The 14,486-nt window shown below is 48.1% G+C and overlaps 1 protein-coding gene across 1 annotated transcript; it reads left to right on the plus strand.

Annotated features, from left to right (window-relative positions):
• Positions 1-1,251: 1,251 nt before the first annotated feature.
• Positions 1,252-10,205, plus strand: HEBP2 (heme binding protein 2). The gene is made up of 4 exons (XM_001158871.5): positions 1,252-1,627; positions 2,175-2,310; positions 3,000-3,180; positions 9,931-10,205. Exons 1-4 carry the CDS (start codon positions 1,526-1,528, stop codon positions 10,127-10,129), a joined length of 618 nt encoding a protein of 205 aa, XP_001158871.2. The 5' UTR covers positions 1,252-1,525; the 3' UTR covers positions 10,130-10,205.
• Positions 10,206-14,486: the final 4,281 nt, after the last annotated feature.

Below are 14,486 nucleotides of genomic sequence, written 5' to 3' on the forward strand. Positions count from 1 at the left end.
TACCCAAGCTAGAGTGCAGTGGCGCGATCTCGGCTCACTGCAGCTTCGACCTCCCCAGGCTCAAGCCGATCCTCCCACCTCAGCCTCCCGAGTAGCTGAGATCACAACCCCAGCACACTCAGCTTTTTTTTTTTTTTTTGGAAGGCAGCTATGCTCTCCACTATACTATCAACGCTATTTTATTGTATTTTTGTAGAGACGGGTTTTCGCCATGTTGCCCAGTCTGGTCTCGAACTCTTGGGCTCAAGCGATCACCCCTGTCTTGGCCTCCCAAAATGAAGGGATTACAGGCGTGAGCCACCGTGCCTGGCCTTGAAAGGCAATTTCGTCTTCTTGGAAGTCTCCTTGCGAGGGAGGGAGCCTCCCCTTTGGCCTCAGCACCCTGGCTAGGGGGTGCTGGCTCCATGGCATTGCCAATGGTCCCGGCTGCCTCTTCTGTTCACAGGGGCCTACTCCCCTTCACCCTTGGGGGATGTCACCATTGCTTTTCACGTGGCCACCCTCCTGTCCGTTGGCTTTCGCGTGGGGAGTGCCTGCTGCCTCTGCGGCGGTCACGTCGCCCCGGAGAGCCTCGGAGCTCTGGCTGCCCACGATGGGAGTCCTCTGGGGGGCGCCGGAGCCGTGCCGGGTCCCCGCCGCAGGGGACAGTAACGCGGAGTCGGCCTGGCCGGCGGAAAGGGGGTGCTGGGGAACAGAGCCGCACCCCACTCGGCTCGGGAAAGCCCTGGTAACCAAAATTCTTGAAAAGCACTAGTGTCTGGCCTCGGCACTAACTCTCCCCGAGTCTCGTTAAGCCTGCGGGGATGACTCAGAGGGTCTGGGGTCCTGTCGGGGAAAAGTTCAGAAACCAGAACAGTTCCAGATTCTCTCCATATGTCTGTGGTCCCACCACCTCCTCCGCAAGGGACCCTGAAAGCTGTCTGGGACCTAGGACAACTTCTTGGGATGAGTACGGCCATTCGCCCTGGCTGATCCCCAGGAGTGCGGGCAGGGGCCGCGGGGGTCGGGTCGCCAGCCGCCACCTCCGGCCTTTCTCTGCCTGCGGTGCGCTGGGACACCCTCGAGGCGGCTCAGCGCCCGCGGTTCCCAGCGCGGGCGGGGCCGCGGCAGAGGCTCCCAAACCGGTTGCACAGAAACAGCGCCACCCCCTACTGCCCGCGGGGCCACCTGTGTGTGCCTTTCCTTCAAAAACAAAGGCGGGGCGGGGGCGGGAAGTGCCTCAAAAGAAGGCGGGCCGAAGCGAGGTGCGGCTCCCTGTCGCCGCGGAGGGGCGGGGGCAGGACGCGCAACTCCGGCCGGAGCTGTCCGGGGTCGTGAGCCGGCCCCGCCTTGGTGGGGGCGCCCCCTCGCGGTCCAGAGGCAGACGCATCGGGTGGGCTCGGGTCTCCAGCCCGGCCGGGAGGAGGGACCGGGTCTGCGGAACGGGGACTCGGGGCCTCGGCGGGGCGCGCACACGCAGGCGGGGCGGCCCGGGGTGCGGGGCCTCTGCGCGGCTGACCAGGCTCCCAGAGCGTCAGCGCCGCCCATGGCCGAGCCGCTCCAGCCAGACCCCGGGGCGGCCGAGGACGCGGCGGTCCAAGCTGTGGAGACGCCGGGCTGGAAGGCCCCAGAGGACGCCGGCCCCCAGGTAGGCGCCGACTCGGGAGCGGAGGGGCTGGGCCCGCCTTCCGGCTGATTTGCAGTGAGGCCAGCGGGTCCCATAGAGTTAAGTAAAAAGCACAATTTTTTAAATGGTCCCAGTCCCTACCCCCTATGCTACGCAAACGAGAAACCCCGGTCATTTAGCTCTACCCTCCCCCCTACCCCCAGTGCAGGTCCCATCTCAATTTCTTGTCTTTGCGGGGTGGTGGGGCGGGGAGGAACTGGTTACGTCCCAGAACGCGCGGTGGAACCCTCCGAACCGAGGGGGTGTAATAGATGCTTGTCTGAAAGTGTGAATCGAGTCCCCAGCGTGTGGGGTTGGGGCCGCTGCGGTCCCTAATCGCAAGGAGGGGAACCTCGTGGAGGGGAACCTCCCAGACCTAAGGAGCGGGGACCTCAGGCCGGACCCCGGGGCGGTGCAGCCCTTAGACAGGCCGGCTCCAGGTCGACCCGAGATCATGGCACCGGTATTTTTGCATCTCACTCCTACCCTCTTAGAATTGCTTCTCGAAGTTTTCTCTGTTCCACTTTAGCCCGGAAGTTATGAGATCCGACACTATGGACCAGCCAAGTGGGTCAGCACGTCCGTGGAGTCTATGGACTGGGATTCAGCCATCCAGACGGGCTTTACGAAACTGAACAGCTACATTCAAGGCAAAAACGAGAAAGGTAAAATCAGTTTTCCTTGTAATTATGCATATTGTGAAAGAGTCCCCGGGCTTATTATTGAGTTTTAGCTTATTAAAGAAATATCCTTTATAATGGAAAAATAAGCAAGTCATCAAAGACTTGTCTTGTTTTCAGACAAGACTCCTCAGGACCAGGGTTACACTGGGTATTACTTTTCAACCTCTGTTCTCTGATTTTGCTGGATGAACTGGGGTTTGGTGTAACTCGTGATAAGTCCTTTTCTATGGCTAACACCTCAAGATAATTTGGTGACTGGTAGGATCAGAGACGTCAGGAGGCAAGAAGGTACCAAGATTAGAAGCATCAAGTCATAGCTTTTGTTCTGGCTTTGCTGCTATTTATATTTTAGCAGGTCTCTTAGCCTGTGGGACCTCATTTTCTGAATGGTTAGAAAAAATAATTTACTGACCATGTAATCTCTAATTTCCCCTTTTGTCTCTAAAAATTAAGAATTTATTAACCCAGAATATCAGTATACAGAAAGTGGTTTAATGTGGGCAGTGAGCAATTGAGTAATTTTGGCCTTACTGTTTTAAGATGAAAATTATTTTAAAGGTAAATATGTCAATAATGTGAAGTAAATCAAGAAACCCAGATCAAAAAAGAATAGGTTAAATGTTTAAAGCTGTCAAAAATACACTAAATTTGCTTTCATTTTTATGTCACAGAGATGAAAATAAAGATGACAGCTCCAGTGACAAGCTACGTGGAGCCTGGTTCAGGTCCTTTTAGTGAGTCTACCATTACCATTTCCCTGTATATTCCCTCTGAACAGCAATTTGATCCACCCAGGCCTTTAGAGTCAGATGTCTTCATTGAAGATAGAGCCGAAATGACTGTGTTTGTACGGTAAGTGGTAGATAATTTATAGCCTTGCTGACTGCTAGTTTTACTTGCGTGCACTCACAATTTAGCTCCAATGCAATTTCAAAAGGCTTTTCACCCTTCCATAAAATCAGGTCTAATGCATTTTGTGATGTTTTCCTACTGGCTTTGTTGTATATGTTACTGAGGTCTGTCACAAGATAATAATCACTTCATTTAATGAGTCTATTGCATGCCCTTCATATAAGACATGGTGCAAATTATATGCTCCCAAAACAAAAGACTGCAATATAGTTAGACCTGAACAAAAATACCTTAAAACAGAAGTCTTAGTTTGTTCAGGCTGCTGTAACAAAATACCGTAGGCTGGGTAGTTTATGAAAAACAGAAATTTCTCTCTCACATTTCTGGAGACAAGGAAGTTCAAGTTTAAGGTGCTGGCAGTTTCAGTGACTGGTGAGGGCCCGTTTCCTGGTTCATAGATGGAACCTTCTCAGAAATGCCCTCATGTGGTGGAAGAGGCAAGGCAGCTTTATTGGACATGTTTTACAAGGCTCTACCCTCATGACTTAATCACTTTCCAAAGGCCTCATCTCCTAATACTATCACATTAGTGATTAGGTTTTCAAAATACGAATTTTGAGGCCCAGCACTTTGGGAGGCTGAGGCAGGTGGATCACTTGAGCCTGGGAGTTAGAGACCAGCCTGGGCAACATGGCAAGGCCCCATCTCTACCAAATGTATATATATATTAGCCAGGCCTGGTGGCACATGCCTGTGGTCCCAGCTACTTGGGAGGCTGAGGTAGGAGGATCACTTGGGCCCAGGAGGTCGAGGCTGCAGTGAGCCGTAATTGCACCAATGCACTCCAGCCTGGGTGACAGAGTGAGACCCTGTCTCAACAAAAAGAAAAATGTATATATGAATTTTGGGGAGACACAAACATAGAGTTCATAGCATTCTGCCCTGATCCTGTAAAATTCATATCATCTCACATGCAGAATACATTCATTCTATCCCAATAGCCCCAAAAGTCTTAATTCATTCCAGCATCAACTCAAAAGCCTAAATTCATCTAAAGATCATCAAAATCAAATCTGAGGCTCAAGGTACAGTTCATCCTGAGGCCGATTCCCCTCCATCTATGAGCCTGTGAAATCAAACATATTATATGCTTCCAAAATACAATGGTGGGACAGACATAGGATAAATACTGCATTCCAAAAGGAAGAAATGGGAAAAAAGAAATGGGTAACAGGTTCCAGGTAAGTTCTAAATCTTCAGATTAATTTTCTTTGACTCAAAGCTCTTCCCTCTGGGCCCACTGGGATGAAGGTCCCACTTGTGAAGCTCTGCTGAACAGAGGTTGGGCCCCCAAAGCTTCAAGTGGCCCTGCCCATGGCTTTGGATGGCCCAACCCCACTGCAGCTCTCACAGTTGGAGGGACCCCACCCTGCAGCTCTACCAGGCTCGAATTGCACACCGGTGGCCCTCCCAGTCTGGTGTGCCCGGCTCCCATGGCTCTGTTAGCCATTTCCCTATTGGGGACTCACTGCAGTAGCTTGGTCTCACTGTGGCCCTCTGCTTGGGTCACATACCCAAGGCCCTGGGCAGCTCCATCCTTCAAGGTGGAGGTAGCCACACCCTGACAGCTCATGTACTGACAGAGGTCGGCACCACATGGATGCTGCTGAGGTTAACTGCCTGTGCCTTCCGGAGGGACAGCCATCGCAGCCCAGGCCACACCTCAGCCCACTGGAGCTGAACCTGGGGCATCCAAGGAGGGCTGCACTGGAATGCAGGAAACAGATTGGTGAGGCAGTGCTAGGCAGTGAGTTCCAAGGCCCCCCAGGTGCCCAAAGACCCTCCTTTGAAATTGTTCTGCCCTCCCCAGGCACTGAAACTTGGCATGTGATGGGAGAGGCAGCTCATAATTTCTAAAATGCCTTTGGCACCATTCTTCCATTATGCTGGAGAATAGGTCCTGATTTCTGTTTAGATGGCAGTTCCACATTAATCTCCTCATCGAAGGGTTGCTTGGCCTTACCCTTGTTCTCTCTCGAACAAGCTTTCTCATTTCTTTTAATATGGATAGGCTAAGAATTTTCCAAATGTTTAAGTTCTGCTTCCCTTTTGATTAAAAATTTACTCTTTAAATTCTCTCTTCTTGTGTTTTACTATCAAGAGAAGCGAAGCCACATCTTCCATTCACATTTTGCTTAGAAAATGTTCAGCCAAATATCCTATTTCATAACTCACAAGTTGTACTGTCCACATTACACTGGGACACAAACACAGTTTCTTTGCCATGTCATGACAAGGGTCACCTTTCCTCCAAGTTCCAACAAATGTTCCTCATTTCCATCCGAGACCTTATCAGAATGGCCTTTACCGCAAATCACCATGATCCGGTATGACTCCCACTCTCTCCTTAGACTGCCGTTGCCATCCTCAGCAGTGCCTCTGTATCTGCCACGTGGTTACTGTCCTCTCCCACATGACCCTTACAGCAGTCATGTGTGGACGAATCTGTTCCCTTAATACTTGCTTATCCTTTAACTTTCAGAGTGTCACTCTCTTGTCATTTCTCCTGTCCCATTTCTTTACCTCCGTTGGCTCCTCCTCAGCTCCCTACCCTAGGATCACTGTCGATGCCTGTTTTAGACCCTCATTTCATAGCCGACTTGTCCTGGGCAATCCATTCATATTGCTTCAACTCCCTGAGTCGAATGATTCTCACATCTATTAAGTGTCTCCAGATCTGATTTCCCTACTTGTTGGACATCTCTCTTTGGGGTTGGGGGAATCAAACTCAACAACCCTAAAAATGAGCCTTCGCCCAATTCCCACATCTCTGATCTTATAGTGCCTGTCTCAGTCGAGGGCCTCATCAGCCAGATAGGCTCCTCTTTTTTTTTTTTTTCTTTTTTTCTGAGACAGGGTCTCGCTCTGTTGTCCAGGCTGGAGTACAGTGGCATGATCATAGCTCACTGCAGCCTGGAACATCTGGGCTCAAGGGATCCTCCCACTTCAGCCTCCTGAGTAGCATGTGCCACCACCATGCCCAGCTAATTTATTATTTTTTGTAGGGACAGGATCTCACTATGTTGCCCAGGCTGGTCTTAAACTCCTGGGCTCAAGCAATCTACTTATCTCAGCCTCCCAAAGCATTGGGTTTACAAGCATGAGCCACCATGCACAGTCAAGACAGCTTCCTGAGCAAGGAATTTACAGTCACCATCAGCACAATGTTCCTGACAATTGATTCTCAAATCTGGCCCATTCACCTCAAAAATGATTCAGGGTTTTGTTCCCTCCTCTCTATCACCATTGTGACTTATTCGGGTCTTCCTCTTCTAGGGACCGCACTAAGTCATCTTTGTGTACCCCAGTTCTTGGCACATGCCTGACATTCCCAATAGATACTGGGATGTTGATTGATCTTAACTGAATTATTTCTTGACTATGTCACTTCAGTAGCCTGCAAGCCGTCTTCCCTGCCACCAGTCTTTTCCTTTCCTCTTCCACACTGGAACTGTCATCTTTCTTACCACAATGACAAAAGCCCAAAATCTCCGTTGGATTCCTCTTGCCTCCCCAGGGAAGCTCAGATTGTTCACACAGTGCACAGTGCCACATATGACCTGGCCCAGCCCTGTCTCAGCAGCTCCCCTTCCCACCACTTGGGCTTCTCACCCTTCATGTAACATGCCATGTTCTTCCACATCTTGTTACCTTTGACCTCAGGCACGTTAGTCCACTTTTCCTTGCTAAAATTTCCCTGTTTTAAACTGCGTGTGATCATAATACTTACTATCTCTTAGGGTTGCCATGAAGATCGGATGAGTTAATTTATGTAAAACACTTGGAACATGAGCATCAAGCATTCCTAGCTCTAGTACTCTCTTTTTCCTCTTCCTGGAGAGCCCACTGCCACCCTACAGGACAAATGACACCTTTTCTGTGATGCCTTCTTCAGTTTCTCCACCTAGCTAGGTACTCTGTCCTGGTGCCCTTCTATTCTTCTTCTTCTAAGTAATAGTGGCTTGTTTATAGACGGAAATTTCTTCAAGAATATGACAGCATGTTACTATGTCCATATATTCCAGCCCCTGGCAAGGCAGGCACGTGGGGGGTGAAGGAGGCAAGCACCATATATGTTGTCTGTGTTCTGAATAAAGCAGTGAATAGATCATTGTGAAACAACACACATTCAGAGAACAAAAGCTTATTTCTAATTAGAGGGTTCAGTATTTGATTTTAAGGGAAAATGAATTTGAAAACAAATTCCTTTTAGGCAGAACATGCTAAGCATTGGTTATTCATTAAGGAAATAAATAATACATTTAAGAGCCAAAATGTTTCTTTCTTTCTTTTTTTTTTTTTTTCTGAGATGGAGTTTCACTCTTGTTGCGCAAGCTGGAATACAATGGCGCAATCTCAGCTCACTGCAACGTCCGCCTCCCAGGTTCAAAGTGATTCATCTGCCTCAACCTCCCAAGTAGCTGGGATTACAGTCACCCCCCTCACTATGCCTGGCTAATTTTTATATTTTTAGTAGAGACGGGGTTTCACCATCTTGGCCAGGCTGGTCTGGAACTCCTGACCTCAGGTGATCCACCCACCTTGGGTTCTCAAAGTGTTGAGACTACAGGCGTGGGCCACCATGCCTGGCCCAAAATGTTTCTTAACCCATGGTTCAGAATTATATTCAATCGACATGAAAATGATAGAATGGAAGAGTTATATCAACTCACCTGCAGTGTTTTATTTTGCATACATGTGCATGCAGAGATTCCTACACTTGACAGGATTAAAAGGGAACTGCATGCCAGGAATGGTTCTGGGTGCTGGGTAGACATTGTTATATAAAACAGACATGGTTTGTACCCTTAAAAGAGATGACACCTCAGCTGAAGCGTGGTAGGATTGATTTTTTGCACTGGCACATTGATAACAGAACTTATACCAAAGAAGGCATATTAGGAAAGTTTTTGTTTCTCAGTGTTTCTTATTCTTAACCCTCAAAATCAAATTCATCATGCTTGCATGTCAGCAGCTCAGCTAGGTCAGTGCTGTCATGATTTAATCTCAGGATGTTTTTGTTTATATACTGTAGAATGTATACTTAAACTTTTATTCTCTTTTCCCACTTTTTGTTTTAATCTTTTGACTGTCTTTTCTTCCACTTCCCCACAGCAGCCTCCTGACTGGATCCTTCCTCACCAGTCTATTATATGTCTGCCTATATTCTAATCCAGATCTGATCAAGTTGCACATTTCAGCTCAACATCCTTGGAAATAACCTCAAAAGGCCTTAGGCTAATGCACAGGGTTCTTCCTTCTAGTTCTGACTCACCTTCCTGACCTCATTTTATGCCTCACTATGAAAACACTTGGTATTTTTAGATTTATGGTCTCTTTCCTATCACTCCCCTTTCTTTGTTCAGCAAAACCATCCTCCATTCAGGCCCAACTCAGATGATTCTCCTTACCCCAGATTTAATCACGTCCTCAACGCTCCCACAACACTTTGATCCTGTCTCTGTTTAAAACCCTTCTCAGAGGCCGGGCGTGGTGGCTTATGCCTATAATCCCATTGCTTTGGGAGGCCAAGGCAGGTGGATCACTTGAGCTCAGGAGTTTGAGACCAGCCTAGGTAACACAGTAAGACCCTGTCTCTACAGGTTTTTTAAAAAAATTAGTCCGGTGTGCACCTGTGGTTCCAGCAACTTGGGAGGCTGAGGTGGGAGGACTGCTTGAGCCCAGGAGGTCAAGGATGCAGTACGCTGTGCCACCATATTCCAGCCTGGGCAACAGACAGAGTGAGACTCTGTCTCAAAAAAACAAACAAAAAAACCTCAGGATGTATAGAGAGAGCTGCCAAAACGTTGATCTCTTCCATTGGATCATAAATTCAGAGAGGTGAAAACTGTATCATATTCATCTGTAATCCAGTGTTTATTCTTTTCCTTAGGAGAGGGAAAAAGGGGCAATGTGCAAGTGAAAATCGAGTCTGGAAAAGGGGCTTCTACAGGGGCGTTGGTGTAGTTCTCTGATCAGCAGCACCGGCATGGATGTGGGAGCTCGGAGGACATACACTCTCAGGCCCCACCCCAGACCTGAAACTGCATCGTAGCAAAATCCCCAGGTGACCTGTATGCATGTTAAAGGTTTGAGAAGCACAGGGTAGAGCACTTGAGATTGTGTAGGTTCCAAATCCACCTGTCAACAGATGGAAGGAGGGGATGCATCCTCCTGGGTTTTCTCAGTGCTTCTGAGGTCACATGGAGACTGGGAATCACAGGCAGGAGTGGTCAGTTCATCTGCTGAGAGGGAGTAGCTTTTTTTATTTTTATTTTTTGAGAAAGAGTCTTGCACTCTGTCGCCCAGGCTGGAGTGCAGTGGCATGATCTTGGCTTACTGCAACCTCCACCTCCCAGGTTCAAGCGATTCTCCTGCTTCAGCCTCCCAAGTAACTGGGACTACAGGCGTCCGCCACCACACCTGGCTAAGTTTTGTATTTTTATTAGAGATGGGGTTTTACCGTGTTGGCCAGGCTGGTCTCGAACTCCTGACCTCAAGTGATCCGCCCACCTTGGCCTCCCAAAGTCCTGGGATTACAGGTGTGAGCCACCTCGCCTGGCCAAGAGGGAGTAACTTTGAAGCTGCACTTCACTCAGCATTCACGGTACTAGCGCCCGCTTTTTGCTTCAGACTGACATTCACATCAGTATTAAAATCATTCACAGTTATTTCCTTTCTCCTTTGTAGGTCTTTCGATGGATTTTCTAGTGCCCAAAAGAATCAAGAACAACTTTTGACATTAGCAAGCATTTTAAGGGAAGATGGAAAAGTTTTCGATGAGAAGGTTTACTACACTGCAGGCTACAACAGTCCTTTCAAATTGCTTAATAGAAATAATGAAGTGTGGTTGATTCAAAAAAATGAACCCACCAAAGAAAACGAATGAGAAAAATGAAAGGAAGTTCTGCTGTCAGAGGCAAAACATCTGTTTATCATAGACATCAACATGACCTATAAGTAAAGTGCGTGTCTAGTGCCTTCTATTGAGAGTACTACTATTAATTAAGCTTATTTCCAATGTGCCTTTTTAATGCTTGAAGTTTTATCTACATACACAGGTAACAGAGGACAGTAGTCTGTAAACATATAAATTGGTCATAACTATCGTGGTCTTTATTTCTGTGAGGATCTAGGGAAATTTCATGTCACTTCCCTCCTTCACTGCATCACAATCATATTCCCTTTTTTTTTTCTTGGATTTGTGTCAGTTGGATGATATCCCCTCCAGATAGTATCAATAAAATGTTAAAATTATTTATCTTGTGTGGAACCCCTAGGCTGTCAGGCCCGGAGAGGTGAAATTCAGCTGGACACAAAAATCAAATTGTCTTCTGTGGCTGCCACCATTACATTCTCTGTTGTATGTATTACGTTCCCTCCTGCACCCTCCCACTGCCCCACTGCACAAGAATACTCCATGTAACTCCATTTAAATGTAATGAATTCATTCCTTTCTTTCTAGTCTCCACTTCACCCCCTAAATATCTTGCTTTTTCCCCTAAACATTTCCCTGAACTGTCACGTATTTTCATTCATTCTTTAACTCATTGTAGGGAGTCCCTGCTATGTTCCAAGCACTCTGCTAAGGACTGGGAGGTGGTGGTAAGAAAACCTGTGTCCCAAGCCCCTCATCACTGACTTCCTCTTCACTAACTCCAACAACATCTTTCCACCTCCTTAACTATTATTTCATTCACCCTCCCACTGTGAACACCACAGACAAGGCCCCTGGCCTCATGGAGTTTACATTCTAGAGGGTGAGGGAGTTCAACACAAATAAGATGCTTGAAATTGGCAAGTGTGATGAAGAACAGAATAGGGCAGTGGGGTAGAGTGTGGTTAGGTAGGGTGTGGTGGACATCACATAATAAGGTGGTCAGCAAAGGCCTCTCAAGAGACAGTTGAGACTTGAATGACGAGGAGGAGTCAGATGAAAGCCAGGGGCAGAGGTGAGGGGAGCATCTTGGGCAGAGGTGACAGTGTTAAAGGGAGAGGCCACGTTCAGTACCCAGAACAAAAAGCTGCACACACTGCTTGCTGAGCAAGAGAGCACTGCTCTTGTAGGGCACGGTCTCTCGGATAAAGAAAACTGCTGACCTTATGCAGGGTTTTAGGAAGGATTAACAGACTTTCAAAAGCATTTAGGAGTTGAGGGAGCTTTAGTTGTGGGGATGCAGTTACCAGAGTGAGGCCGCTGCTGATTAGCATGATTTAGAAGCCTAGTTTGGAGGTGAGGTTACTGATGGGAAATTGTCATTGATTGTTTCTGGTACTTAATTGCTACTGTGGCCAAAGGATGGTCAGTTTTATTCAGGATTTGAAGTGGTGGCAGACAACGTGAGGTGTGCCACTCAAATTCACCTTCAAGAAAGTACCAGCCGCCCAGCTGTGAGGGGTGTGGTTCGCTGACAGTCTCTCCGTTACCGTCTTCAGGGTCCACGCCAGATTTCAAGATAAGGACACACTATTCTACGGGAGAGAGGGACCTAGTCTACAACTGAGCAAGGCAGTGGTAGCTGACAGCATGCTTTTTTCTGGCAATTCCCAGCCAATAACTGAGCAAGGTGGTGGTATAAGACCTAGCCATTTAGGCCAGGTGCAGTGGCTCACAGCTGTAATTCCAGCACTTTGGGAGGCTAAGGTGGGAGGATTGCTTGAGCCCAGAAGTTCAAGACGAGTCATGGCAACCTAGTGAGACTGTCTGTCCAAAAAATAAAAAATTAGCCAAGCGTGGTGGCACACGCCTGTAGTCCCAGCTCCTGAGGTGAAAGGATTGCTTGAGCTCGGGAGGCGGAGGTTGCAGTGAGTCCTGATCATGCCACTGCACTCCAGCCTGGGTGACAAGAGCAAGATCCTGTCTCAGAAAGAAAAAAAAAAAAAGTCCTAGTCATTTCTACCAACTCGAAACCCCTCTAATAAGCAGTCTCTGCTCTGGAGCTTTTTGGTGGGCTGCTAGAGACTTTGTGAGATCCTACCGTTCCTCTGCTCAATCCTGCTTTTCCCTTTTCCTTTCAGAGATGTCACTTCACCAGTTTTGTACTCCTAACTCCATCTCAGCCTAAAATTGGCACAATTGGTACCAGTGGCCCACGAACGTAGGTGGTAAGACAAGACAGCATTTGCAGGCTGAGTGACTCACTGTCTGGCTGGCTCGGAGGCCCCCATCCCTGGTGGATAGGTGGCACAGACAGTCCCTGGCACAAGAAGGCTGTCCAGTGATGAAGACTTCAGATGAAATGGCATGCTGGTGCAGGGGAACGCTGGTGGGTGATTTGGGTGTCTCAAATATGGGAAGGGTGGATAAAAGAGACAAGGACAGTGGGCTTCCATGGTTATTGCTGAGTTGGATTGACGTCCTGCAAGTGGATAATGAAAAGCTGAGGTCAATTAACAAACAAAACTAAGTGTGAGCCGCAGAGTCGCTGTGGTAGCTTGCCAACAATCCTCATCTCGTGCTGTAGCCAAGCAGAGCAAGCTGAAGGCCAAGCACAGGATTTGATGGTAAAAGTAGCTAGCAGCCAACAAATACTCAACCAAGCCAGGCCTGTTAGATCAAGGTTGGAATCAAACTTGGGAACCTAAAACATGGGATGGGAGCGTTTAGTGGATCTCCCCAACCATCTGCCTCCCTAGGAAACTCCCTGAATATTCAGTTCCTTCAGAAGAGGCCCACCCTTCCCGATGAAGAGCTGGAACTACCCTCCCTTCCTGCCTCTTCCCTAACACAAGGGAAGACAGTGTCCAAGGTCTTTCCCCATGAAGCAAAAGGTGTCCCTCAGGACTGGTCCCTCCCCTTCTCCTGGCTACCAGGCCTATAACGAGACTTAAGTCACAACATAACTGATTGCGGCTGAGGGGTCTGATGAGGGAGAAATGGGATCTATGCCAGAGGAGCCACCTAACCTGGCGGCATGTACTGCAGGGGCCAGGGGTGTACTCTTGGGACTTGATCCTGAGGGTGCTTGGTCAAAGGGGCTGGGTTTATACTAGATAAAGGAGAGGGTATATTGACTTGGGGCTCTCAGGATAGAGGATTTCACACCATGAGAAAAATGCCAGGAGATAATACAGACTCATTGCTCTAGGGCAGCTTGGTAGAAGCCTAGAAAGAGTGATCAAAATGTTGAAATGCCCGAATGGCTGGGACAAACAATGGAGAAAGGAATGAGAAGGCTCAGGGAAGGGAGCATGCCGGCATGGATATATGAGGCAAGGTGACCCATCAGACAATTATGTTCCACGGGAAGGCCCAGGGGACCCATCCTTCAGCAAGGCCACTGGGAATGCACTGATAAGCGGGCTTGAGCATCATGAAGGAGCTCAGCGCTCCTCGGCAGGCTGGGGCTGGCAGGAAGGGCTGTGATGGAACTTCGCTTGCTGAGAGCAATGTGGATGATGATGAGACCTTGAAGAGCCCAGGTGGCAGTGCCAGCCACAGAAGCCAGGGTGCCATCAGTATCCTGTTAACCACTAAGCTCCAAATGGCAGCCGAGGGGTCCTGACCCGTGAAGTCTCATGGAAATAGTTGGTAGAACAAGGCATTCCTAGGGACAAAAGAGCTGACTAATCAACAAGGGTAAGGCTTTATATATAATCAAAAGTGAGCAAGAATTGATGAGCAGGGGACTGAGAGAGATCACTCCAATTAAAAAACAAAAACACGATTCCTTGCCAGTTTCTAGTTCAGTTTTCTGACCTAGAGCTCATTAATTGCAGAGGTGACTGTATCCTAGGGGAAAGTTTCCTGCAACATTTCAGCAGGTGTACACAGTAATGATCCCCTCATTCTTTTTCTAAAGGATCTATGGCCATTTACTCAGGTGGCTCTACCCTGGGGAAAGAGGAATACCTGGATACGTCAGGGTCCAAGTTAACGTCTGATACCCAGAAACCCAAAGAGTCATTACAGTTCCTCCTCCTCCCATTAAAATGGGAGCATACAGAGGTTAGAAAGTAAATGTAGTTCTAATCAAAGTTTGGCTTACAGCAGATCTCCTGGGCCTGCAGGTTATCTGCCTAATCCCTGAGTGTATAATTGAGACTGACATCCTTGGCAGGCAGAATAACCCCTACATTTGTTCCTTGACCTGTGGGGAAAGAGTATAAGCTTCTAAACTCCCTCTCCTCCAATCAGGGCAGTAAACCACAATAAATATTGCCTTGAACAGTGTTTTTTAAGCACCTCGGGTGAACATCTGCTTCTGGCCATGATGATGAATTGGGAACCCAATTTACCTGTCCCT

Source organism: Pan troglodytes, chromosome 5 (assembly GCF_028858775.2).
Source record: "Pan troglodytes isolate AG18354 chromosome 5, NHGRI_mPanTro3-v2.0_pri, whole genome shotgun sequence".
Taxonomy (NCBI): Eukaryota; Metazoa; Chordata; class Mammalia; order Primates; family Hominidae; genus Pan; species Pan troglodytes.

What these genes read in the sequence shown, in the direction of transcription:
- HEBP2 (XM_001158871.5), top strand. Translation starts at nt 1,526, where the DNA reads ATGGCCGAGCCGCTCCAGCCAGACCCCGGGGCGGCCGAGGACGCGGCG. An exon ending in CAGAGGACGCCGGCCCCCAG is followed by an intron (nt 1,628 to 2,174) that starts GTAGGCGCCGAC and finishes GTTCCACTTTAG; the next exon opens with CCCGGAAGTTATGAGATCCG. An exon ending in GAAATGACTGTGTTTGTACG is followed by an intron (nt 3,181 to 9,930) that starts GTAAGTGGTAGA and finishes TCTCCTTTGTAG; the next exon opens with GTCTTTCGATGGATTTTCTA.